The sequence below is a fragment of the Dendropsophus ebraccatus genome, chromosome 14 (assembly GCF_027789765.1).
Source record: "Dendropsophus ebraccatus isolate aDenEbr1 chromosome 14, aDenEbr1.pat, whole genome shotgun sequence".
In the NCBI taxonomy this organism is placed as follows: domain Eukaryota; kingdom Metazoa; phylum Chordata; class Amphibia; order Anura; family Hylidae; genus Dendropsophus; species Dendropsophus ebraccatus.
Window position 1 is genome coordinate 61,445,135 of NC_091467.1, and position 24,492 is coordinate 61,469,626.

The 24,492-nt window shown below is 43.0% G+C and overlaps 2 protein-coding genes and 1 long non-coding RNA gene across 7 annotated transcripts in view; 1 reads left to right on the plus strand and 2 right to left on the minus strand.

Annotated features, from left to right (window-relative positions):
- Positions 1-2,552: 2,552 nt before the first annotated feature.
- SCO1 (synthesis of cytochrome C oxidase 1) lies at positions 2,553-6,354 on the minus strand. Of its 2 annotated transcripts, XM_069952247.1 has the most exons (7): positions 6,228-6,354; positions 4,917-5,027; positions 4,660-4,750; positions 3,391-3,588; positions 3,128-3,220; positions 2,944-3,059; positions 2,553-2,857 (listed from the first exon to the last, which is right to left on the minus strand). In XM_069952247.1, the coding sequence occupies exons 1-7, from the start codon at positions 6,303-6,305 to the stop codon at positions 2,723-2,725; spliced, it is 822 nt and encodes a 273-aa protein (XP_069808348.1). In that variant the 5' UTR covers positions 6,306-6,354; the 3' UTR covers positions 2,553-2,722. The 2 variants fall into 2 exon arrangements, with proteins under 2 accessions (XP_069808348.1, XP_069808349.1); XM_069952248.1 differs by lacking the exon at positions 6,228-6,354 and having other exon boundaries at positions 4,660-4,753; positions 4,917-5,008.
- The window catches only part of LOC138772106 (uncharacterized), a 31,753-nt gene continuing 13,591 nt past the window's right edge, over positions 6,331-24,492 (plus strand). Inside the window, exons 1-2 of one of the 2 annotated variants that reach the window (XR_011359712.1) lie at positions 6,331-6,521; positions 9,682-9,782. This is a non-coding gene — a long non-coding RNA (uncharacterized lncRNA). The remainder of the gene's footprint in view (positions 6,522-9,681; positions 9,783-24,492) is intronic. The other variant, XR_011359711.1, reaches the window with a different exon arrangement.
- LOC138772104 (ATP-binding cassette sub-family A member 9-like) overlaps positions 9,228-24,492 on the minus strand; it is a 37,023-nt gene continuing 21,758 nt past the window's right edge. For 2 of the 3 annotated variants that reach the window (XM_069952244.1, XM_069952245.1), the window contains 17 exons: positions 21,836-22,006; positions 21,619-21,735; positions 20,673-20,786; positions 20,328-20,390; positions 18,838-18,929; positions 18,167-18,287; positions 17,498-17,618; positions 16,256-16,347; positions 16,016-16,170; positions 14,606-14,681; positions 13,938-14,032; positions 13,502-13,621; positions 13,062-13,202; positions 12,908-12,987; positions 12,130-12,185; positions 11,372-11,468; positions 9,228-9,758 (listed from right to left, as the gene is read on the minus strand). In XM_069952244.1, the coding sequence (XP_069808345.1) occupies positions 11,379-11,468; positions 12,130-12,185; positions 12,908-12,987; positions 13,062-13,202; positions 13,502-13,621; positions 13,938-14,032; positions 14,606-14,681; positions 16,016-16,170; positions 16,256-16,347; positions 17,498-17,618; positions 18,167-18,287; positions 18,838-18,929; positions 20,328-20,390; positions 20,673-20,786; positions 21,619-21,735; positions 21,836-22,006 (1,704 nt within the window). In that variant the 3' untranslated portion in view covers positions 9,228-9,758; positions 11,372-11,378. Of the gene's footprint in view, positions 9,759-11,371; positions 11,469-12,129; positions 12,186-12,907; positions 12,988-13,061; positions 13,203-13,501; positions 13,622-13,937; positions 14,033-14,130; positions 14,336-14,605; positions 14,682-16,015; positions 16,171-16,255; positions 16,348-17,497; positions 17,619-18,166; positions 18,288-18,837; positions 18,930-20,327; positions 20,391-20,672; positions 20,787-21,618; positions 21,736-21,835; positions 22,007-24,492 lie in introns of those variants that run through there. The other variant, XM_069952246.1, reaches the window with a different exon arrangement.

Sequence of the window (24,492 nt, forward strand, 5' to 3'; positions counted from 1 at the left end):
GTACTGGGTGGGAGCACGAGTGGAGGAGGGGCATGGTTATTCAGAATAATAAATCATTATTTTTGGGGTGTGGAACCAATTGTCTGCATTTCTATGATTTCTTATAGGAAAATTTGCTTTGGTTTAAGAGTGGATTTGGATTACAAGCACGGCCCCGGCACAAATTATGCTCGTAATCCAAGGCACCACTGTATTTCTCTAATCTCTTCCTTCAATCCCTTGACTAATTTTCTCTAAGGAAGAAATTCTCACCCTAGCTGCTTTACTCCAAGCAAGTGCTCAGTATCTTGTATTCTACAGCTTGTTGGGGAGGGATTCCTAAAAGGGTTGAAGTCAAATACCTTAAGGGTTCACATGCCAGCCATTAATGCTCTGACTGACGAAAAATTTGATAACCATCTTCTCATTACTAGATTCTTCAAGGCGTTAAAAAATCTTAGACCTCCAGTATGTCGATATGCTGCCTCTTGGGACATGCTATTAGTTTTGAATAGACTTCTTTCTCTTCTGCTTGAGCCTCTCGCAGAGGTTGATCTAAAGTGGCTCTCAATATTAGTTGCTGCTTTTGCTCGCAGTCACATCTAATAAATAAGTGGGAGAGATTTATGCCTGAAGTTCATGTCTGATGGTGTCCGTTTCAGAACAATGCCTTCTTTCATTCCAAAAGTACCTCCTCATCAGAATTCCTTCCTTATTTCAGTTCTATAAACAGCAATTTCACCTTCTGTATGTTAAGAGATTGCTTTGCGTAAGTGTTGCCTGGCTTGAGTTCACGACTTCCGCAAAGATAAGCACATATACTATGTATTGTTTGGAGGGCCCAGGAAAGGTCTAAAAACATCTAAGGACTCTTTAGCTCGTTAAATTAATGCCACCATCATGGAGGCCTATGCTTTGGAAGATAAAAAAGGCACATTCAACCTGTTCAGTTTTTACCTCCTGGGTTGAGAGAAAACAAGTTAGGCTTCTGGACACCTGCAATGCAGCCTCGTAGACGTCTTCTTCTACCTTAATCAGATATTACATGCTCGACACTTAGGCCAGTAACCTGGCTTTCGACACAGGAGTATTGTGTGCAGTCCAGAGAGCATATCTTTAGGCGGATAGCGGAATACGCCGGCCCATAGAATGGTATCTATGGTGCCGGCAGAAAGGCGCGCGCCCGTGCGCACGTACATACTGCGGAATTCCGCTGAGTTTATCCGCGAGATTTCCGTAGTGTGAACCCACCCTAATGGGGCAATTGTCATCTGCCTCATAGGGTTTTTTGGCCTTCCCCTGGATTAACACAGTAGGGTTTCTTCTTTCAACCTTATTAACCATGTTACTATGTTCATTCACTGACTGCAGAAATTCCTGTAGGGTTTGGAAGTGATCCACAAGCCGTGAAACTTATCTCCGGTCCCTCTCAGTTAGGATCCTTTTTAGACAACAATTCTGATGTTGTGTTTCATGGCCATGTGTATTACACCACTGCTTGGAATTACGTTGAACAGTCCACTGTAAAAAAAGTAACAAATCCAGCAACTTCACTCATCAAATGGCCATGGAAACGGTCAAACACAGTTGCACCTTTTTGCCACACTGTCACATCCTTACATTTACCCATGTTTACATACAATAATCGCTTAAAAAACCCAACTGCTCACATGGAGTCAGTGCGTGCGCAGTTGAGCAAACGACTTAACCGCTGCCCCATCTGCACAGGCTTAACGATTCATCTGTTCTTGCACACTAGGGTGACTAATTTTTTAAGAAGCAGGAGCTTATATTTAAATATAACTACCATAATACTGCCCCCTATGTATAACAATACAACTACTTGTGTTGCTTGGTGGTCGCTTTCTCCGCCGGCAGTGCCTGCAGGGTGAAGTGAAGTTGCAGGGCCATTCTGAGGCCCCCCCTCCCCTGTTGTCGCTTGCTTTGCGGGGTTGGCGGTCGCTGACCGACACAGTGTTAGTTTAGTGTAGGGACTCATGTGGGTCAGAAGACCTGCACGCGGTACATGAGGCAATATGGTTTGATCGAATTATATACCAACATTCTGGCGTTGGTCTTTAAATGTAGCCGAGAGGCATTAGTGTCAGCCATACAGGTGTGAGGTGCAGCAGCTCTTTTTCTCTAGTTTGGTATAACTAGTATAATACTGCCTGCTATGCTACCTGACCGGAAAAAGAATCCTGCACTCAACTTTTCCCCCCCTGATTTGGACTAAGAAATAAATGGCAACTTGTTGTAGAATACTATGAGTGCTTACTACTTTTCCCTTTGCACTTTATACTATAACTACTATATACAGGAATATAACTACTATAATACTGCCTCCTATATACAAGAATATAACTACTATAATACTGCTCCTATATACAAGAATATAACTACTATAATACGGCCTCCTATATACAAGAATATAACTACTATAATACTGCTCCTATATATAAGAATATAACTACTATAACACTGCTCCTATATACAAGAATATAACTACTATAATACTGGCCCCTATGCCCAGATTAGCAGTAATAATATAAAGTAATATACTACCCAGGATGTCATTTGTACAAAATGATCCTCTGGCTCATCCGCATTTATTCACTTATAATTTACAGTCACCACTAATAACAGTGGATAATATACATAATAAAAATCAATAACAACATTGTAAACAAGCAGCTGCCACTGTGGAAGTAGAAGACGTAGTTGGGAGTAAAAGATGGCAGAGCTATGTTCCCTGCAGGAACCGCTTCATATGAAGAGCTATAGATGCTGTGATTTCTGAACTCGTCTTATTCTGCCCATAATAGTCTACAAAACTGCCGTCTGGTCCCACCAGGTACATGACAATGGTATGGTCCACCTGCAGAGGAGGAGGAGGAGATCAAGTCACATGATAATTACAGCAGTAATGTTGGTATGAGCAGCAGACATGGCAGCCTCACTTACTATGTAGTCGCTGTCATCATCCTTGGGTCCGGGGCTGAAGTACACCCTGTAAGCCTTAGCCACTTCCTCGATCTGCTTTGAGGTGCCGGTCAGACCCACCAGTTTGGGGGAAAATTCTACACAGAGGACAAGGTGTTATTGGAGTCGGGTTTTGAGGTGTAAGACCCCATTAGCTCTATTGTACCTTTAATATACTTGGCGACTGCATCTTTATCATCCCGCTCAGGGTCCACGGTGATGAACACAGGAACGAGGTCGGGAACTTCCTTAAGGGCACCTGCAAAAATGACACGGGGCGTGACATTAAAAGTACTTGAGTATTATCCTGCTGTATGGAGAGACAATATGGCTGCTGGTAGAGCTTTCCCGTAATCCTGACTGGCATATATTATGCAGTCATACATCCCCTGCCATTCAGGAGTCCAGGAGAGCGGCGTGACGACTCACCGATCTGCTCCACAACTTGTATCATCTTCTCGATCTCTTCAGGGCAGATGTCGGGGCAGTGGGTGAAACCGAAGTACAGCAGGACCCACTGGCCTAGGAAATGCTGATCCGTCTTGGGGAGCCCATTGTGATCAATTAAGGAGAAGGGTCCGCCCAGTAATGGCTTCCCCAGTGATCGGGTCTTCTCCTTCTCAATCTCTGTGTGAGAAGAGTAAATAAAATATTAAAAGTGATTAAACATGGAAAGCCGACCCTTGGGACAAATCATCAACGTCAAATTGACGGGAGACGACATACGGCAGCCAGCGCCTCCTTCTGTCAAGACAAATGACAGCTAGGATTTACCTAAATGGGCAATGTCACGCCCACAGCAGGGGAGGTAAGACACTACATATTTGCAGTTTACTTCATTTATTTTTTTGCCTGTTTTCAATATAAAATACATTGCTATAAAGACAGGCACTAGGTGTCTAACTTACTGGAAAACTGCACTTCAGTCACTAATGTCATTTGGTCTTTAGTAACAGCAAAAGACGACCAAATGCAGGAAGTGATGTTAGTTGCTACAAGCAGTGCTTGAAAGGCTAAACGGCTGCCTTATGTCTTCTGTAGTGACTTTAGCTGCTGAAACCAAGCCTTTTATTTCAGCAGAAAGCCGGGAACTGGTCATCTGGGCTGTGAGTAGTCATGGCGCCTGTCCGTGCGCTCTGAAGGATGATTGACAGGAAAAGTGGCAAGTTAAAAGCCCACTGCCACAGTATATACCGTGGCAGTGCAGCAGGTCTATATACAGCACCAGGTCTGGCAGTGTACATGAACAAGACTGCCACGGTATATGCAGTCTCTGCATACACTATGGCAGTGCAACAAGGTTAGACACTGCACTACCCCAGTATATAATCTTTATATACTGGGGTCGCCTTCATGTAGACTGTGCCGGACCTGGTGCTGTATCTAGACCTGCCACAGTAAATGTAAAGGTATACCATAAGTACCCTGCAGGCTGGCAGCTGCTAATAGGGGTGCCAGCGGCCTGGAGAGTTGTACCCCGAATCCCGGCAGGCGGTGCCCCTGTGACCATAGGGAGACATGGCAGATGGAGAATGCCTGGTGAATGTCTCAGGAAGGGGTTAGGGGCCGGTTCATCTTCACTACAAGGGTGGAGACCTCCTCTGCACATTGATCAGGCAGTGCACCCCAAAATCCAGGAAAAAGAGTGGGCGACATTAGGACCCCCATTTCCTCAGGAACCCCCCACAGTAAACTTACTTTCCTCTTTTTCCTTCTTTACATATTTCATGCCCGCCATCAGAGCTCCGCCCACCGCCACAGTGACCGCCAAAGACTTCCAGGACACCGGCTACTGGGACGGGAGGAAGAGAGGGTTAGATTGCGGTGACACATTACCTATAGATACCATCAACAGCAGTGAAGAGGGGAGGAAGAAGACACGTCCTAAGAAGTAGCCGCGCTGCCTCATCTAAGGAACATGAGAGAACAAGATGTCCGCCCTGTTTTATTCTTACCCCTGGCTTAGACGCCTTCTGCCTGTATCCTGGTGGGGGCGGGGGAAGGGAGCTCAGGAACCGACCGGAAAACAGAGTGCCGCGCCATGTGTCACCCGGAACCTCAAGAACCTGCAGGAGGCAAAAAGTCATCAACCAGGGGGAGGGGCACATATGATGGGGGTTGTGGTGTCAGGTGTAGGATATACTGGGGGTGACAGATGATGGGGGTTGTAGTGTCAGGTGTAGGACATAGTGGGCGTGAGAGATGATGGGGTTGTAGTGTCAGGTATATCCTACACCTATAGGATATACTGGGGGTGTGGTGGCGGATGGTGCGGGTTGTATTGTCAGGTGTAGGATATACTGGGGGTGAGAGATGATTGGGGTTGTAGTGTCAGGTGTAGGATATACTGGGGGTGACTGATGATGGGGGTTGTAGTGTCAGGTGTAGGATATACTGTGGTGAAAGGTGATAGGGGTTGTAGTGTCAGGTGTAGGATGTACTGGGGGTGACTGATGATGGGGGTTGTGTGTCAGGTGTAGGATATACGGGGGGGGGGGGTGACTGATGATGGGGGTTGTAGTGTCAGGTGTAGGATATACTGTGGTGAGAGATGATGGGGGTTGTAGTGTCAGGTGTAGCATATACAGGGGGTGACTGATGATGGGGGTTGTAGTGTCAGGTGTAGGATATACTGGGGGTGACAGATGATGGGGGTTGTAGTGTCAGGTGTAGGATATACGGGGGGGTGACTTATGATGGGGTTGTAGTGTCAGGTGTAGGATGTACTGGGGGTGACAGATGATGGGGGTTGTAGTGTCAGGTGTAGGATATACTGGGGGTGACTGATGATGGTGTTGTAGTGTCAGGTGTAGGATATACTGTGGTGAGAGATGATAGGGGCTGTAGTGTCAGGTGTAGGATATACTGGGGGTGACAGATGATGGGGGTTGTAGTGTCAGGTGTAGGATATACTGGGGGTGACTGATGATGGTGTTGTAGTGTCAGGTGTAGGATATACTGTGGTGAGATGTGATAGGGGTTGTGGTGTCAGGTGTAGGATGTACTGGGGGTGACAGATGATGGGGGTTGTGGTGTCAGGTGTAGGATATACTGGGGGTGACAGATGATGGGGGTTGTGGTGTCAGGTGTAGGATATACGGGGGGGGGGTGACTGATGATGGGGGTTGTGGTGTCAGGTGTAGGATATACTGGGGGTGACAGATGATGGGGGTTGTGGTGTCAGATGTAGGATATACTGGGGGTGACAGATGATGGGGGTTGTAGCATATACAGAGAGTGTAGTGGCGGATAATGGTCGCACTCACCCCACAGTAATTTGTAGTCCTCCGGTATATTCCTCTCGGGATCACCCGGAGACAGAGCGTGACACACCGCGCGGCCATGACACTGACCTCCAGCCTCACATGACATACACTTCCGGTGTGCTCCGCTCACACCACCGCCGGAAACAGTTGAAGTCACTATGGTTCCGGGCACACAAGTGTCGGGAGGGACATGTTAGAGTGTAGTAACGGGAGCAGAACCCTCCTGATACCTCCATAGACTTGGGGTAGTAAGTGGAGTGCCCTTCATAGATGATGGGTCTTGGGTAATATGAGGTAAATACCCCTAATAGACAATGTATATATATGTACTAAGTGTACGTGAGGTATCTAGGGGTTCATGAGGTAAATACAAATCATAGTTCTGGTATCTGGGGGTAGTATGTGAGATAAATACCCCTTACAGATCAGGTATCTGTAGAACATGAGGTAAATACCCCTCATAGATCAGGTATCCGGAGGTATGTGGGGTAAATACCCTTCAAAGATCAAGTGTCCGGAGGGACATGGGGTAAATACCCCTCATAGATCAGGTGTCTGGGGGTTTGTGAGATAAACACCCCTCATGTATGATGTATGTGGAGGTACGTAAGGTAAATACCCCTCATAGATCGGGTATCTGGAAGTATGTGGGTAAATACCCCTCGAAGATCAGGTGTCCGGAGGGACATGGGGTAAATACCCCTCATAGATCAGGTGTCTGGGGGTTTGTGAGATAAACACCCCTCATGTATGATGTATGTGGAGGTACGTAAGGTAAATACCCCTCATAGATCGGGTATCTGGAAGTATGTGAGGTAAATACTCCTGATAGATAAGGTGTGTGGAGATACATGAGGTAAGTAATGCTTATAGATTAGGTATCTAGAGGTACATGAAGTTAATACCCCTCATAGGTCAGGTGTCTGGGGGTTTGTTAGATAAACACCCCTCATATACAGTGCTGGCCAAAAGTATTGGCACCCCTGCAATTCTGTCAGATAATACTCAATTTTTTCCAGAAAATGATTGCAATCACAAATGCTTTGGTATTAATCTCTTCATTTAATTTGTCTTCAACGGAATACCGCAAAAAATAATTGTCAAAAAGCCGAAGTGGATATAGTTCCACACCAAACATAAAAAGGGGGTGGACAAAAGTATTGGCACCCTTAGAAAAATCCTGTGATGCTTCTCTAATTTGTCTAATTAACAGCACCTGTTACTTACCTCTGACACATAACAGGTGGTGGCAATAACTAAATCACACTTGCAGCCAGTTGAAATGGAGTAAAGTTGACCTGTGTCCTTGTGTGACCACATTGAGCATGGAGAAAAGAAAGAAGACCAAAGAACTGTCTGAGCACTTTAGAAGCCAAATTGTAAGGAAGCATGAGCAATCTCCAGGCTACAAGTCCATCTCCAAAGACCTGAATGTTCCTGTGTCTACCATGCGCAGTGTCATCAAGAAGTGTAAAGCCCATAACACTGTGGCTAACCTCCCTAGATGTGGACGAAATAGAAAAATTGACGAGCGATTTCAACGAAAGATTGTGCGGATGGTGGCTAAAGAACCTCAACTAACATCCTAACAAGTTCTAGCTGCCCTGCAGTCTGAGGGTACAACAGTGTCAACCCGTACTATCCATCGGCGTCTGAATGAAAAGGGACTCTATGGTAGGATACCCAGGAAGACCCCACTTCTGTCTCAGAGACATAAAAAAGCCAGGCTGGAGTTTGCCAAAACGAACCTGAGAAAACGAAAAACTTTTTGAAAGAATGTTCTCTGGTCAGATGAGGCAAAAGTAGCGCTTTTTAGGAAAAGGCATCAACATAGGGGAAACATTTTACAGGGGGAAAAAAAGAGGCCTTCAAAGAAAAGAACACTATCCCTACAGTCAAACATGGCGGAGGTTCCCTGATTTTTTGGGGTTGCTTTGCTGCCTCTGGCACTGGACTGCTTGACCGTGTGCATGGCATTATGAAGTATGAAGACTACCAACAAATTTTGCAGCATTATGTAGGGCCCAGTGTGAGAAACCTGGGTCTCCCTCAGAGGTCATGGGTCTTCTAGCAGGACAATGACCCAAAACACACTTAAAAAAGCACTAGAAAATGGTTGGAGAGATAGCACTGGAGACTTCTAAAGTGGCCAGCAATGAGTCCAGCCCTGAATCCCATAGAACACCTGTGGAGAAATCTCAAAATGCCAGTTTGGAGGTGACACCCTTTAAATCTCAGGGATCTGTAGCAAGTTGCCAAAGAAGAATTGTCTAAAATTCCAGCAGAGCCTTGTAAGAAACTCAGTGATGGTTACCGGAAGCGGTTCGCAGTTATTTTGTCTAAAGGTTGTGCTACCAAGTATTAGGCTGAGGGTGCCAATACTTTTGTCCTGCCCATTTTTGCAGTTTTGTGTAAAATGATCAATGATTTCACTTTTTTTTCATTCTCTTTTGTGTTTTTTCATTGCAAGCAAAATAAATGAATATATTATTACCAAAGAATTTGTGATTGCACTTATTTTCTGCAAGAAATTGAGTATTATCTAACAGAATTGCAGGGGTGCCAATACTTTTGGCCAACACTGTATGATGCATCTGGGAGTACGTAAGGTAAATACTCCTCATAGATCAGGTATCTGGAGATACCCCTTATAGGTATCTGGAAGTTTGTGAGGAATCGGGAACCAGTAGGACATCAGGAGAGCTGTGTTTTGTTGGTTTGGTTGCCACGGAGGGGCAACTTAGTGGATGTGGTCCAGGTCTTATGGTCACTTGGCTTCAGGATTCAGCCATGTGCTTATTCTATGACTCATTGATGGTGACTGTATCCATTGTGTAGTCACAGATCGGTGTCTGTATTTACTTACTCATCTGGTTATTACATTGACACCTCAGATCCCACATCCATTATGTGTATGCCATAGAGAATTAAAGATTTATTAAAAAAGATAACAAAACTCCAGTATCAGCATGAAAAACTCCACCACTTTATTACATAGAGTTGTGTAAGGACGTGGCAGAGCTCAGAAAGATAGAATAGTATAGTGGAGCAGGTGTAAAACTTCAGGTCTCAGTACGACAGTACTACTCTTTCTAAAATACTTTCGTTTCAATTCTTCACCATGTTACAGGCCTCAGCTTGCTGTCAGTAAATGGTAACCCTATTGATATATAAACATAAAGCTGTCCTTGCCCCTGGGTTCACGGTTGTTGCCTGCATCAGTATATAGCAACAATCCCATCAGCTCTGTAAGCAGGACTCATGTAAACGCCATTCACAGCAAAAAGCAGAGGTAGAAACACATCATCTATGTGCAAAACAATAGGACCCCATCTTAGGCACTTCTCTGGGTCCTTTGCATTTGTCATTCACAGGCAAGTGTATGCTCAGCATGGTATACGCAGATGGGACGTTTCCCTTTATGTTTCTCACACGTCTTATCTACACATTGCAGGACGGGAGAACATCAGCTTCATCTTCTCTTGACTACTGGCTGCCACAGTGAGGCGACAACTCTATCCTGAGAGAGTCCTGAAACACAGACATAACCACACTGTGAGTATATAGAGAACACAACAGAGACATCTGTATTCTTATCCCACTTTATAGATGTCTACAGACATGGGACATTTATCAAGACTGGCGTACCTGTATGCTCCAGGTATGCTTCCAGGTGTAAACTTTGATAAATGAGGTGCTGGTGAAGGTTACACCATTAGGTAAGCGGAAGTTACGGCAGGCGTACGCCACGGATAAGGCCACAATCTGTGCCTTCTCCGTTGCATATACCAGGAGAGCATCTTTAGTAAATGTGCCCCATAATGTTTTTAATACATGTGTATTACATATGGATGTGTGAATAGCTTTATAGAGTAACATACAAAACCTTATATTTAAAAGAAGCGAAATACCGGATCAACCAAGTGAAGGTTGGTCGGGGGGGGGGCGCTGTGCCGATCGGACAATGGCACCTCAGGTGATGCACTTGCCATATATTACATAAATAATTTTGTTCAAAAAGTGTCTTATAGGTGGCGCTATAGCAGTAAATTGAGGCTCTCACAGACGCACACTGTGTTTTTTCTCACAAGCACGGCCTTCTCGCTCACCCAATCTCACCCAGTGTGACTTCTGGTTATGGAGTTTCTTAAAGGACCTATGTCTAGGGTAATAGAATAGGATCGGTATCCGGTCTATAGGACATTTATCGGCTGGTTGTGGGAATGGAGATCTTTGTTGGAAACATAGAGGGACATATTTAACATTTGTAGCCCAATTTGTATAGCTACAGTGCCGCCTATTGGCACTAAAATTATTTCTTTAAAGGGGTACTTCCATCTTGCCCTATCCACAAGAGTTTCTATCTAGATGTTCCAGGTGCCTCCAGAGGATAGAACAGCTGGGATGCAATCCCGGCTACTGCCAGTGGATGTGTCACTAGTCTATAAAGTCGTATCCTAGGGCAGCATGCACCAGTGACCTTGTTTCCAGCTCTCAGATAATAGAGCATAAACCTGATAATGGTTTCCTGTAACAAGTAATGGACCCTGTGTGTCTGGGTGACAGAAACAGCAAACCAAGCATCTAGTGGAAAATGATGGTGTTGCTGTGTTTACAGTCTATGCCAATAGTATCGGCCACTATTCCCTGCATACTGGTGAGTGCCGACATCCTGATTTACATAGAATTATTGGTAATTTGGACATTTGTGAGATATTTCTTGCTTTCTAATCATTATACATTGTGGTTCACGCTTATCCACAGGCTTACATTATCATTTGGGCTGATGGTTCACGCTTATCCACAGGCTTACATTATCATTGTTGCATTCTATACAATTTATATATCACAGGATTTTCATGTTTATCTGGTGATGATGTAATCTTTTCATTAGATGATGTCACAGCTAGACCGTTCTATATATACTTGCTCTTGCACTTTCTATAGATCCTGTTGTGGGATTGAACTGTTTCTGTATCGTCTGCCTCACGGGTGTCTCTAGTCTCTATCATTCTTCACTGGATTCCAGTAGTGCCACCCCCACCTCGGTTATTTGTAGACCCCCAGCTGTAGGTGCTAACCTTGTGAGACCTTCATCAGACTCCTTGTGGATTCTGCTAAGTATAGATTCATTGATTTATTACCGGGCTGTCAGACGATCTCTGCTCTCGGGGAACTCCGTGCAGTCTCAGCGTCCTGACCCCAGTCTTCCTTCTGCTCTTTGGCCAAGTCGAGAAAAACCTGTGCAAAGAGTCCATTGTAATCAGTAAAAAATAGCAAAGTGACATCAGCCATTATCTACTTTAACCCCTTCACTTAAGGCCCTATTACATGGAGCGATTTTCTATCGATTTTAGCAAATATCACTCTGTATAATAAAGACAACGATCAGCTGAAGAGCTGATCATCGGCTGATCGTTGTCTTTCAGGATGTTTAACAATCATTGTCTGCTGACAGTGCATCCCTCCCTGTAATAGTGATCCACAGCTGATGATAGTGTAAAGAAAATAATAAAGATGTAGTTATATGTCCAGTCTCCTCCAGTGTCCTGCTGACTTTTCGCTGCGTTCCCTGCTCACCACAGCCGCCGATGACACTCTTGGCTCCATCACTTGCCATGGACAGTGATTGGCTGAGTGGCCCATCAATGAAGAGACGGGTTTAGAAGTTTCAGCGGTGGCTACGGTGAGTGGAGAAACGGCAGCAGGACAACGGGGGAGCATGGGTATGAATGAGTATACATTTTTATTATTTTCTATGGAAAGAAAGGGCTAACAATATCAGTGTAGCCCTCATGCACGATTATCAAGCTGTGTATAGACTCAGTAAGAAAGAGCAGATCTAGCAGGAATTGGTAATATAGCTTCTATAGATATGATATATCTGGTGTACAGTCAGTACCTGCACCAGGGTGGGCTGGGAGAAGCTGTACTCCTCAATGTCATAGGCTCGCTTAGCTGCAAAATGAAGAAGAGATGGTGATTGGTAAGCATCCACTATAAGCATGAAGGCCCAGAGCTCTTATTTCTAGCAAGCCTCCAGCGGTTTGAGTGGGTCAGGATCCGGTCAATTCAGCTGGACTGGCTGCAAGATGTCTTCGTGATTCTCCTCAGACAGTGGACATATTGGATTTCAACCAGTTCCTTTTACTGTCTGGCAGCGGCCTACCTCCCTCAGTTCAGCACACATGCATGCTCAGCAGAGTAAAATGTGCATGTGTATGGAAGCTCAGGGCAACACAACGTTACATATATGTCTAGCCTGAAGGGGTTTTCCAAGGTTTGAAGTTGTTATATATCCACAAGATAGGAGATAACTAGCTGATGGTTGGGGGAGGGCGACTTCTTGGTGCCCATGATCTTGAGAATGGAGCGCCTTGCCCCCCAAGTGATTGACACATGCTCGGCCTCCAATAGCCAAGTACCACATGCTGCCGAAGGGACAATATAGCAACATTCTCTCCTGATCACCAGAAGATAATGGGCAGTATAATGGATTCAGGGCCACCTCTCTCTTGAAGTAAAAGCATCCCACCATGTTCATTTAGGAAGATATAGAGACATGCATTGGGTGCCCAGCTGCATCACTGCAATCATCAGATTGCTCATATGGTCATCACAGTCACAGATCCTTATAGTAGAGTGCAGGCCTGGAGCCATGGGACAGAAGAGCCTCTTACCCTCCTCCAGCTGAGAGAAGGCCTGAGATAAGGACTGGACGTTCTCCATAGGGATCTTATAGAGCAGCAGTGAGGAGAACCTGTGGAGCAGAAATACACTTTATCCTCCTCCAATGGGACACAAGAGGAAGATGTGTGACTGTCCTGCCCTTACCTGTCCTGTCTGTCTGCCTGCGGGAAGATCCGGCTGATCTCCTGGTGAATCTCATCCACCCGCCAGGGATCCTTCACCTTCATCTCCAGGAGGTAACCTTTACCAAACTTACTCTTCAGCTGCTGGATGGAGCCGATGCATCTTGAGACAAAGCACAGGGCGGGGGTCACACAGCGGTGTAAGGGATGGGGGTCCTTCTAGTTGTCATGTTACCTCCATCTCTGTTACCTCCATCTCTGTATCCTGTCACCTGTACTGGATATACTCATATACACATACAGGTGTGATGTATAGGAAGCTGTAGAGGATCCTTATAAAGTGGAGATGTGTACATGACCCTGGACCAACCATGTTGGCTGGAAAGAGATCCCCATGCTTTACACTGCAGGCTGCATGTCTAAGTAGTGATGGGATGTGACCCCGATATAAGCCCCCGCTACCTGAGGTTCCCAGACACCATAATGGCGACACGGTCACACACGGCCTCTGCCTCCTCCATGTAGTGTGTGGTGAGGATGGCGCCTCGCTCCTTGTTCCGGAAGGCTGCTCGGATGGCTCTCCTGCAATACATAAGAACCGATCACTACACCACACCAGACTGTTCTGGTTGTGTTGTGCAAAAACAATAACATCTATTGGTCTATTAGAAGATATATAATGCAGGTGCTGGACTATAGGAGTCTTCCTTCTCCACAATATAGACATGTTCAGGCACCAGCCATCCACCCAATACCATATCCCCTGAAGACCCCAATGACATTTCTGAGGATCTGATTGGTACAAATCTGCCCCATATTCCACATAGTAGTGACCCCTAGATATGAAGACGCATCCACAAGGATCTAATATCTATGGCCGCTGTAGGATGGGACTCACCACAGTCTCTGCTGCCCTTTGGGATCCAGACCGGTGGAAGGTTCATCAAGGAGAGCGACGGTCGGGTTACCCAGCATGCTGATGGCGAAGCAAACCTATAGGAGAGATACAGAATGTAACCGAACCTGCCCACAGGATACAAGGCCCGGGGACAACCGTTTATTGAAACTTATTTATAGGACTTTTTCATACATTAATGTTTTTTTCACCAGGATCTCTGCATACCCAGACTGCAGGCAGGGGGAACCTGTGGCCCTCCAGATGTTGCAGAACTACAGCCCTAGCTTTGCTTTCCAGGTATGATAGGATTTATAGTTTTGTGACAGCTGGAGAGAAAATCCCCATCTGTAAGAAGTTTTGGGGAATTTCAGCTTCTAGATAATGGATGTTCCTAGTGACTAACAACAAGCAGAGATGTTGAAAAAAGAGACAACATGAAACACAACTTTTTTTCACACATTGCATCAAAAAAGTGAAGTAAAAAATACGTTTTAATTCTGCTACTTCTTTAAAGGGTGGCCACTAGGGGGCCTTATTGTGCCTATAAATAGCTGGGTACAGGAATCTGGTCAAGAGGTAGGAGAAGATGTCTCCACAAGTGGCCCGCTATGGAAAAGCAGATTATAAAGTTATCACATTGTTTAACGCTGCTAACAGAGGGAACTTACTTTTCTGGACACCCCAACAGACAAGTTCTTGGCATGTTTGCTGAGATGCTCATTGAGTTCCAGAGCTTCTGACACCCTTAGAGAAGAGACAGAATATTACAACCACATAAATGTGTCTATAGCGCTTAAGCTTGTGCAGTGTCCCAGTACTCATATATTAGATACTAAAGGTGTCAAGTTGTCGTGTGGCTGAGAAATCTCTATTAAAGTGTCTTAATCTGTGTTTGCCCAGCGCTCTTAAAACGTGTTACCTGTGGATAATTTATTATTAAACTTCAGCTATTAATCCTATGGCCGGCGTGGAGGTGATTTCCTTTTTTTCCTCTGGACATTGTGTGATTATCCGTACCCTTGTGGATTGTGGTGGACGACCTCCTGCAGCGGTCCTCATACAGATTTACTCCTTTTGATGTGGTATATAGTGGTTGTGACTGTTCACAACCACATCAGGTGAGCCAAAACCTGAACATTCATTATACACAAATACGATTATACTGAGTCACCCTATGAGGCGCTCTGCCTGTTTTTCTTTCTTTATCCATTAATCTGTGTCTTGGTATTGTGAGGTAACTTGCATACACTGTCCTTTTGCTTGTCACATTACTAAACACAACTAGAATTGCATACACTGAAATATTATGGTTGTTTAAGGGTTAACATTGCTCTGTTTTGCCTCTTATATCAGAAGTATTTATCTGAGGGAGAAGTATCCTTGATTCACAAATTCTCTAGGTTAGGACCAATCACAACAAAGCCTCTCCCCAGAGGTCTGGAACATACCATTCAGTGGTGGCTAGATCCTGGCAGTGATTAAATCTACTCCTCCTCTGCTAGGGAAAGCCTTAGGCCTAGTCAGCTTCCATTTCCTATTAACATCTGCTTGTAAATAACCAAAGACCTGTATGCTACAAGGCCTTTTTCCAGTGTTATCTTCACCTAAGACAGATTTGGGTTGAGATTGTGATGATGGTGGCACTATGCGGAAACCAGGAGGTTTTATCTAAGACTTTGTCCAGAGAGGGCAAAGCAACTCTAAAGATCCTTTTCCCAATATGACAAAAAAAGATTGTCAAGACAGAAGAGGAAGAAGCTGAACAAGGACTCTTGTACATCTCTTAACACTTTGTGGGCTTCTAGCCAGCCACAAAACCACACGAAACGTTATCTAAGGGACTACTACCTAACTGCTCCACTTGTCATCTCTGTGGTACCACACTTGCCACACTAATAGTCCACACTGCTCCAGGTGTGGTGACATCCCTGCATGTAGAATCTGTATGTACTGTAAGTAGTGAGATGCTGATCCCTTATGTAGCATTCAGGAAGGGGTGACAGTCCTTAGCTGTGACAACCTTTACAGAAATCTTTGATTTGCTTTTGTTGCCCCCTACATTGCAGCAGTCTGTGTACCTTTTTATTGCTTGATTGGTGTCATCTTTTTTTATTCCGTTTATGGCAGCATAAATCTCCAAGTGTTCGAGCACGGTGAGGCTGGGCCACAGAGGACTGGATTGTGGACAGTACCCCAAGAGAGAAGAGTGGTTGTCAGCACTACACAAGACTACCTGTAGGGGGCATATTGTGAATATCAGTACATATATAACATACATTCTACGGTCTTTCAGACTAAGCAGCGCCTTCTCCTGTTACCTCCCCAGCTGTTGGTTCCAGTTCACCCGCCATCATCAGTATACATGTAGTTTTTCCAGCTCCATTGGGTCCCAGCAATCCAAGAACTTCACCTGATCATGAAAAGTAATAGCCACAAATTCCCCTGTTTATTCTTTTATAAAGGAGGCAGTATTATAGTAGTTATATTCTTGTATATAGGAGCAGTATTATAGTAGTTATATTCTTGTATATAGGAGGCAGTATTATAGTAGTTTTATTCTTGTATATAGGAGCAAAATTATAGTAGTTATATTCTTGTATATAGGAGCAGTATTATAGTAGTTATATTCTTGTATATAAGAGCAAAATTATAGTAGTTATATTCTTGTATATAGGAGCAGTATTATAGTAGTTATATTCTTGTATATAGGAGCAGTATTATAGTAGTTATATTCCTGTATATAGGAGGCAGTATTATAGTAGTTTTATTCTTGTATATAGGAGCAAAATTATAGTAGTTATATTCTTGTATATAGGAGCAGTATTATAGTAGTTATATTCTTGTATATAAGAGCAAAATTATAGTAGTTATATTCTTGTATATAGAAGCAGTATTATAGTAGTTATATTCTTGTATATAGGAGAAGTATTATAGTAGTTATATTCTTGTATATAGGGGAGCAGTATTATAGTAGTTATATTCTTGTATATAGGAGAAGTATTATAGTAGTTATATTCTTGTATATAGGGGCAGTATTATAGTAGTTATATTCTTGTATATAGGAGTAGTATTATAGTAGTTATATTCTTGTATATAGGAGCAGTATTATAGTAGTTATATTCTTGTTTATAGGAAGCAGTATTATAGTAGTTATTTTCCTGTATATAGGAGCAGTATTATAGTAGTTATATTCTTGTATATAGGAGCAGTATTATAGTAGTTATATTCTTGTATATAGGAGCAGTATTATAGTAGTTATATTCTTGTATACGGGAGCAGTATTATAGTAGTTATATTCCTGTATATAGGGGCAGTATTATAGTAGTATATTCCTGTATATAGGAGCAGTATTATAGTAGTTATATTCCTGTATATAGGAGCAGTATTATAGTAGTTATATTCTTGTATATAGGAGGCAGTATTACAGTAGTTATATTCTTGTATATAGGAGCAGTATTATAGTAGTTATATTCTTTACGTAGGGAGCAGTATTATAGTAGTTATATTCTTTACGTAGGGAGCAGTATTATAGTAGGCTGTCCATATTAAGAATAACACACCTTTTTTTACATAGAATGAGACGTGTCGGGTTCCTCCTTTTTTTATAGTTTTCCTATTAAACACATTTCCAGTTTTCACTTCAAACTCTTTGCGTAGACTGTCAACTAGGATGACCGGTTTCTAGAAAAGTAAACGTAGAAATATTATGTAGTCATCAGACATGAATATGGGATACTAATGTCCTCTGTTACTAATTTACTAATGTAAATTCTATAAAGTAAATGTACTTGTCTCCATGCAGACATTCAGTGATATCCAGCAGTAATCTCAGTTACTCGAATCCAGCATCGTAGAGACAACCTACATTTTTGCATGATGGAGATGCTAACCTGCTGTTATACTGTACATTGACATAATACTGATACTGTTCTCTCACTCTCTCTCTATATATATAAATATATGCTTTGTTGATGCTGATATCCTAGATATGCTAGTACTGAGCTTAGCTTCCCTGGTATGATGGCCTCAGCACTACATTTACATTCTGATACTGGCGGCTACATGTCGACTCACACATTCCTGCTTTGTAGACCCTAATGGTCCCTGGGACCTGTCACCACTGCTGGATTATCATATGTCATATTCACACCCCTCTGGCATAGGAGTCTTTGAGGGATGTTGGATATACTGTACCATCACTTTGCAGTATCACATCATTTCATGCTCACTTCTTCGGTGTTTGTTGATGTCTTCATATTCTTAACCCTTTCTTTCTCGGCCATGACATCTACATCAGCGTTTCTCAGCTCCTCCGGATTCTTTCTAACTGGATATTTCCTTTCAGCATATCTGAAGAAACAGAATAGTAATTGATCATTTGTGTGGTTGTGTATAAACTACTTGGTTCAATGCCGTACAGTGGGACAATATGTGGATATTCCGCTCAAAGAGAATGTTACATGCCCTGGGTGCTGGGTATATGTCCTATGGAGGTGCTTATATGCCACTATCCCTTAACCATAGCATTTAACCAAAGGGCCAAGAAAACAAACTGAACCCCTGCCCCAGGCCTTCTGTTGAACAATCCCTTAGGCTAGGTTCACACTGCGTTTTCAGCATCCATTTAACGGATCCGTTTTTTTAAAAAAACGGATTGCAAAAAACGGATGCATTTGTGTGCATCCGTTTTTGATCCGTTTTTCCATTGACCTCCATTATAAAAAAAAGGATCAAAACGGATGCGTTTTTTTTTGTAACGCACAATACTGTTGACTACTACTACTACTTTTTTGACCGTTAAAAAAAACGGATCCGTTAAACGAATGCTGAAAACGCTGTGTGAACCTAGCCTTAACAGCAGTAAAAGAATTCAGATTTTTTTGTTTTGTAAAAACCTTACTTGAATATTGGATCTGTTTTCAGGCATCCTTTTCCATATTTTTTCTCCAAATGATAGAGAAGAAGCCAGAATATGACAATATGAAGGTATGGCTGCAACAAAGAACAACTAAGTCAATTGAATTGCAATGATATTTTTTATTCCCCCTGAGGGGGCACTGTAGGTCTTGTTCCCTTTAATCGTTGTAATTTATTGTCCACAATGGGCTTGTTTCAGGCCCATACGCAGCTTTAATTTATTGTGTGTCTTCTACCAAAAGTGCACTTTAGTTTCAAGCTTCTGCCATAGTCCCCTATGCTGCCCATCCTGTAGTCATTGGGGGACATTTATGAAGTCAGGCTCAGGGGATTTATGTAGAGGCGCATTGCCTCTACATAAATCCTGATCGCATGAAGCCCGTCCGTGCGAAAATTTTGAAACCTACGCTAGCTCAGAGCTGCTGCAGCCACCCACCCCCCCCCCCCCACACACACACACACACACAGCGCCCCCTCTCCGCCCAACTGGCAAAGGTGGCGCAGTTGGGGCCGATGCAAAAAAATATTTGCAAAAATACCATTTGTGAATATTTTCACGCCAATTTGCCCTATCTGCGCCTAAAAAAGGCATTTACCCATTTTCATACATGTCCCCCATTTTCTCTTTTACAAGTTATACTGTTGTCATAGTCCCTTTTACATCTTATACTGTAGTTATTGTCCCTTTTACAAGTCATCCTGTCGTCAATGTCTCTTATACAAGCCATCCTGTAGTCATTGTCCCCTATACAAGTCATCCTGTAGTCATTGTCCTTTATCCAAGCCATCCTATAGTCATTGTCCCTTAGACAATATATGAGGCTTATGTCACTAGCCCTTATATCAGAACCCTTAGGTCTCTATATGACAAGTTCTGTAGTCTTCGGCCACTATAGGAGGAGTTTTTAGTCTCTGGCCTCTGTATGGCAAGTTCTGTAGTTCCTGCCCTATATAAACCATTCTGTAGTCTGTGGCCTCTATATGAACTATTTTGCAGTCCACTGCCCTTATATGAATTATTTTGTAGTCCATGACCTCTATATGAATCATTCTGTAGTCCATGACCCTTATATGAATCATTCTGTAGTCCATGGCCTCTATATGAATCATTCTGTAGTCCATGACCCTTATATGAATCATTCTGTAGTCCATGACCCTTATATGAATCATTCTGTAGTCCATGGCCTCTATATGAATCATTCTGTAGTCCATGACCCTTATATGAATCATTCTGTAGTCCATGGCTTCTATAGCAATTATTTTGTAGTCCATGGCCTATATATGAATCATTCTGTAGTCCTTGGCCTATCTATAAATCATTCTGTAGTCCTTGGCCCTTATGTGAATCATTATGTTATCCATTGCTCATATGTAAACAGTTCTGCAGTCTCTGGTCAGTATTGGAGTCTGACTAGACAAGGAAATTAATTCGATTCCTATTTATATTAATTGGCTATACTGAAGAATACTTACTATTGCCACATTCATGTAGATGCTTGTTCTCGGCTTATAGTCAAAGATGTAGTTGGGCTTACTCTGCAAAAAGAAGACCGAATGATCATTGGAATTATCCATATTCCATACATGGGTTATACTATTGAAAATATACTACCCCCTACTGGACGCCTGTGCCTATAAGGAACCTTATAAACCTTTTACTTCACTTCATGTTATTCCCAAAAAATTACTTCCAGTTGTCTGTGGTCAATTGTAAGAACCATCATTACTACTCCCAATAGTGCAACATGCATTATTCTGATCAGCATCCAGGGTGGCAGATTCTTCCATAAACTTTCCCCTCAGGATTTCTGTTCTTACCAGATGCACAAGGAAGGCTAACAAGTTACTGGGAGGAATTAAAACCAAGATAATGACATATGTCATAATGGAGCCAGTGAAGTAGACTTCAGCCAGGAAGGGAAGTATGGAAATCTGCAAGAACATAGATATAGTCATTCGAGGTCTTGTCATTTGTTGTAACATTATATCATACTACCCTGGGCATTCTAGCAGATGCAGTAGTCATTTGACTTAAAAGGTTTATCCAGGATTAGAAAAAAACACAGCTACTCTCTTGCTATGTGCCTACAGTGGGAAAATGACATACATCTTTGTGGGCAGCCACCATTTTAGCTCCAATAGATTTTTGGGGCTAAAATCACAGCCATCCGGAAAGGTGGCCATCATCTCCCCATATTTTTTTTTCTAATCTGATTCTGTTACTATTTTCTTATTGTAATTTGGTCAACCATCTTGCCTGATTTGTTTTTAACAGCATTTAGACATATGCTCCACAGCAAGCCCCATGAACGCATGCAACAATAGGCAGAAGTTGTCCCATTGTCATGAATGGGGTATATTACTGAGCATACTCTATGACCTTTGCAGAGGTCATTTCACAGGAAAGGGGGGGGGGGGCTGAGCTATGAATTTCTTATTTTTTCTTCTTTATCCACTGATGTCACCTGTCACTGTAATGCTGTACAGATAACTGTCCAGCAGCTTCCTCTTTATCATCACAGGAAGTCTTAGGCGTAGTGGTCAGAATGGAAACTGCAAGATTTTATTATTTTTAAAATATATAATAGAAAAATTAAAAAAAAATCACTAAAAATTCTTAACAGATATGTTTAACATAAAACTTAATTTGTAAAATATATTATTTTCTGATGACACATTCACTGTGATCAAGCATCAACGTCCATTTTTTGGTTTAAGCTTATTCTACCAAATATTAGTGGTGGACGCCACCTTATATACCTACCAGGACAAAGATGAAAGACAAATAATCACAATTTGCTTTTGCTTGTCCATGAGAAAGAAAAGTGATAACATAGACGAAAATGACCATGGAGGCTCCAAAACCAAGGATGTCTAATATCTACAAGAAAACGGTATACTGTAAAATCGAGTGATATTGGGAGGGGATATCTGTCTATATGAAAAAGTAGACATAATGGTGTATTGTCAAAAGCTCCTACCAGCAACACAGTGTTCTCAAGGGACAGAGCAATCGAAGAGTTGAAAGCGAACAATATGACTACCATCAGGAAGAGCATTAGCCAGTAGAGGGCAGTGTCCACCAAGGCTTGTCCGCACCAGTACGCAGAAGGGAAGAGGCCGGAAATCCGCAGCTGAGAACGAGCCTTGATCTGGCGATATTGAGATACAAATGGTTTAGTAACACAGTAGTGTGCACGGGTTTTATATATATCGTGATCTGAAGATTTTTCTCTAATAAGGGCATAGAATGAAGAACATTCTGCAGCTTTGTAGTGTACTTTGTGTAGCATTTCCTCTATATGTGAAAGGGCAGTAGCATGATAGAAATGGAATAAGACACTTCCTAGGGGAACTTGTAATCTCTTGTCCCTTTACTATAAAATACAAAGCAATACTAATGCATTGCAGTACAATGTTATTTTGCAGATTTCCTATTACACCAATTTAATAGGAGGCTTCCCCCTAAAGGTGGCAATACGCCTTCAATAGCGGATGGCCAAACAATTGTCTGGCCGTCAATTATGTCTCACGCCTGCTTCCTGTCCTCCCCACACACCGGAACGTTCAACATGGCTGAGCTCTTCTGTGTTCTCTATTGGGCGGGTAAGTCACAGCAAGGGAGCTCTTGCTATGGCTTATCTCTCTCTAAACAAAGGGGTAGTTGTGATTTTCCATCACAGCCAACCCCTATCACCACCGACATCATCTGTCAGTGATTGTTCTAGATGGCCCCATACACCTTAGAGCAGCGGCTTTGGCTGTCTAAAGTCTAATGTGTGGGGACCTTTACACATGACAACCCAATGTCTAACCACTTAGATGCAGTGGTTGCTATTAACTGCAGCATCTAGGGAGTTAAAAGGCATGGAGGGGTTATGGAGTTAAACATTGCCATCTTTATCAAAATAGTCTAAGCATATATTGGAAAATAGTATTATTTTGTACCACACAGTTCATAAGTTCGGGTTCAGCCAAGTTTTTCCAAAACTGAGCTCTCAGCATTTGACTACTGACATCTGGAGAAGTTGATTGCAACCAACTTCTCCAGATGCTGGTAGTCAAATGCCAAGTGCTTAGGTTTGGACAAAAGTGGCTGATTCCGAACTTTCAAACTATTTGCTCATGACTATACCATACACTTTATGTTAATGGTGGAGTTTGAACTGTATTTTCTAATTTTCATTTAGTGGTCTTTGGGGTTGAATGAGTAGTTCTTTTTCTTTTTTTTTTATGTAATTTTTATTAACATTTTTTATATGAACAATACAGACAAGGGGTAAATAGCATCATAAAAGGAGCAGACATAACCCGACAATAAGTAGCAAGATCAGTCGGCGGCAGGTGTAGTAGCACAATCAAGTGTATGACATACATAACTAAGGTAAACACTGTGCCAACAACCAATGTCTATGAATGCGAAGGGTTGAATAAAACAGAACACAACCCCACACAAAAAGAAGTAGAACAAATCACAGGGACACACAGGAGAATAGAAACAAGAGGGTAGAGTGGGGAGAGGGATAATAAGGACAGATCAGCGATCTAAGGCCACAAAACAGTCAAACAGGTAGACCAGTGCGCAGACAGTATGCCTCCCAGAGGGCCCAAATCGAGTCAAACAAAGAAATCTGGTTATTTAGTGAGGCAGTAAGTCGCTCTAGTCCTCTAACATGCTTCACCCTTGCCAGCAAGTCCTCGAAGGACAGAAGGGAGGTCCGCTTCCAGTTTCGAGGAATGAGCGACTTGGCTGCTGTCAGTATCTGAAGCGTTAGTTTGGTGGACTTCTTCCCTAACCGTTTAGGTGTAATGTTAAACAGCGTCTCAAAGGCTCAACAGGAACCGGAACATCCAGGACAGAAGTGAGCAACGTAGCCACCTGCTACCAATATCCTGTAATAAGAGGGCATTCCCAGAAAATATGGAGCAGGGTGCCCACAGAGCTATTGCATCTCCAACACACCTGAGGGATATTGCTATTCAGTTTATGAAGAAGTTCGGGTGTGTGATACCAACACATCATGAACTTATAGTGAGACTCTTTGTAATTCATACAAATAGATGAAGTAGCCGCCCTGCTCAATATCACCTGCTACAACTCAGAAGGGATCGCCCTGCCCAGAGAGGCCTCCAATCTGTCCATGTATTTATGCTGAACCGATGAGTCCCCCATAGGCGAGTTCAGGATTTGATAGATAGCTGAAATTAAGCCTCTAGTGGATCCACCCGCCCGAATCAGCTGCTCAAAAGACTTTGGTTTAGAAACTGTGAGGGGACCAAAGGCTGACTGCATAAAGTGTCTGATACCTAGATAAGAGAGGTATTCCGACCTAGGTAAATCATGTTTGTCCCTTAATCTCTTAAATGACAAGAGGGTCCGCGTAAGAGGATCAACTATATCATCAAATTGGAATAGCTTCTTACCAATCCAGTGGCTCGCCATCAAAGGGCACATGCCTATTGTAAGAGAGGGCGTTAGTAGAAATGATACTAGGGGAGAGTCGCAGGAGTAAAGACCAAATTTTGATGCACACGTGGACCAAATGTGCCTAGTAAAAAGGATCAGGCCAAGCATGGGGGGGGGGGTGTAGCAGTCCACAAAAAAAGAGTTCGGGTGGATATGGGCTAGCCACATCTT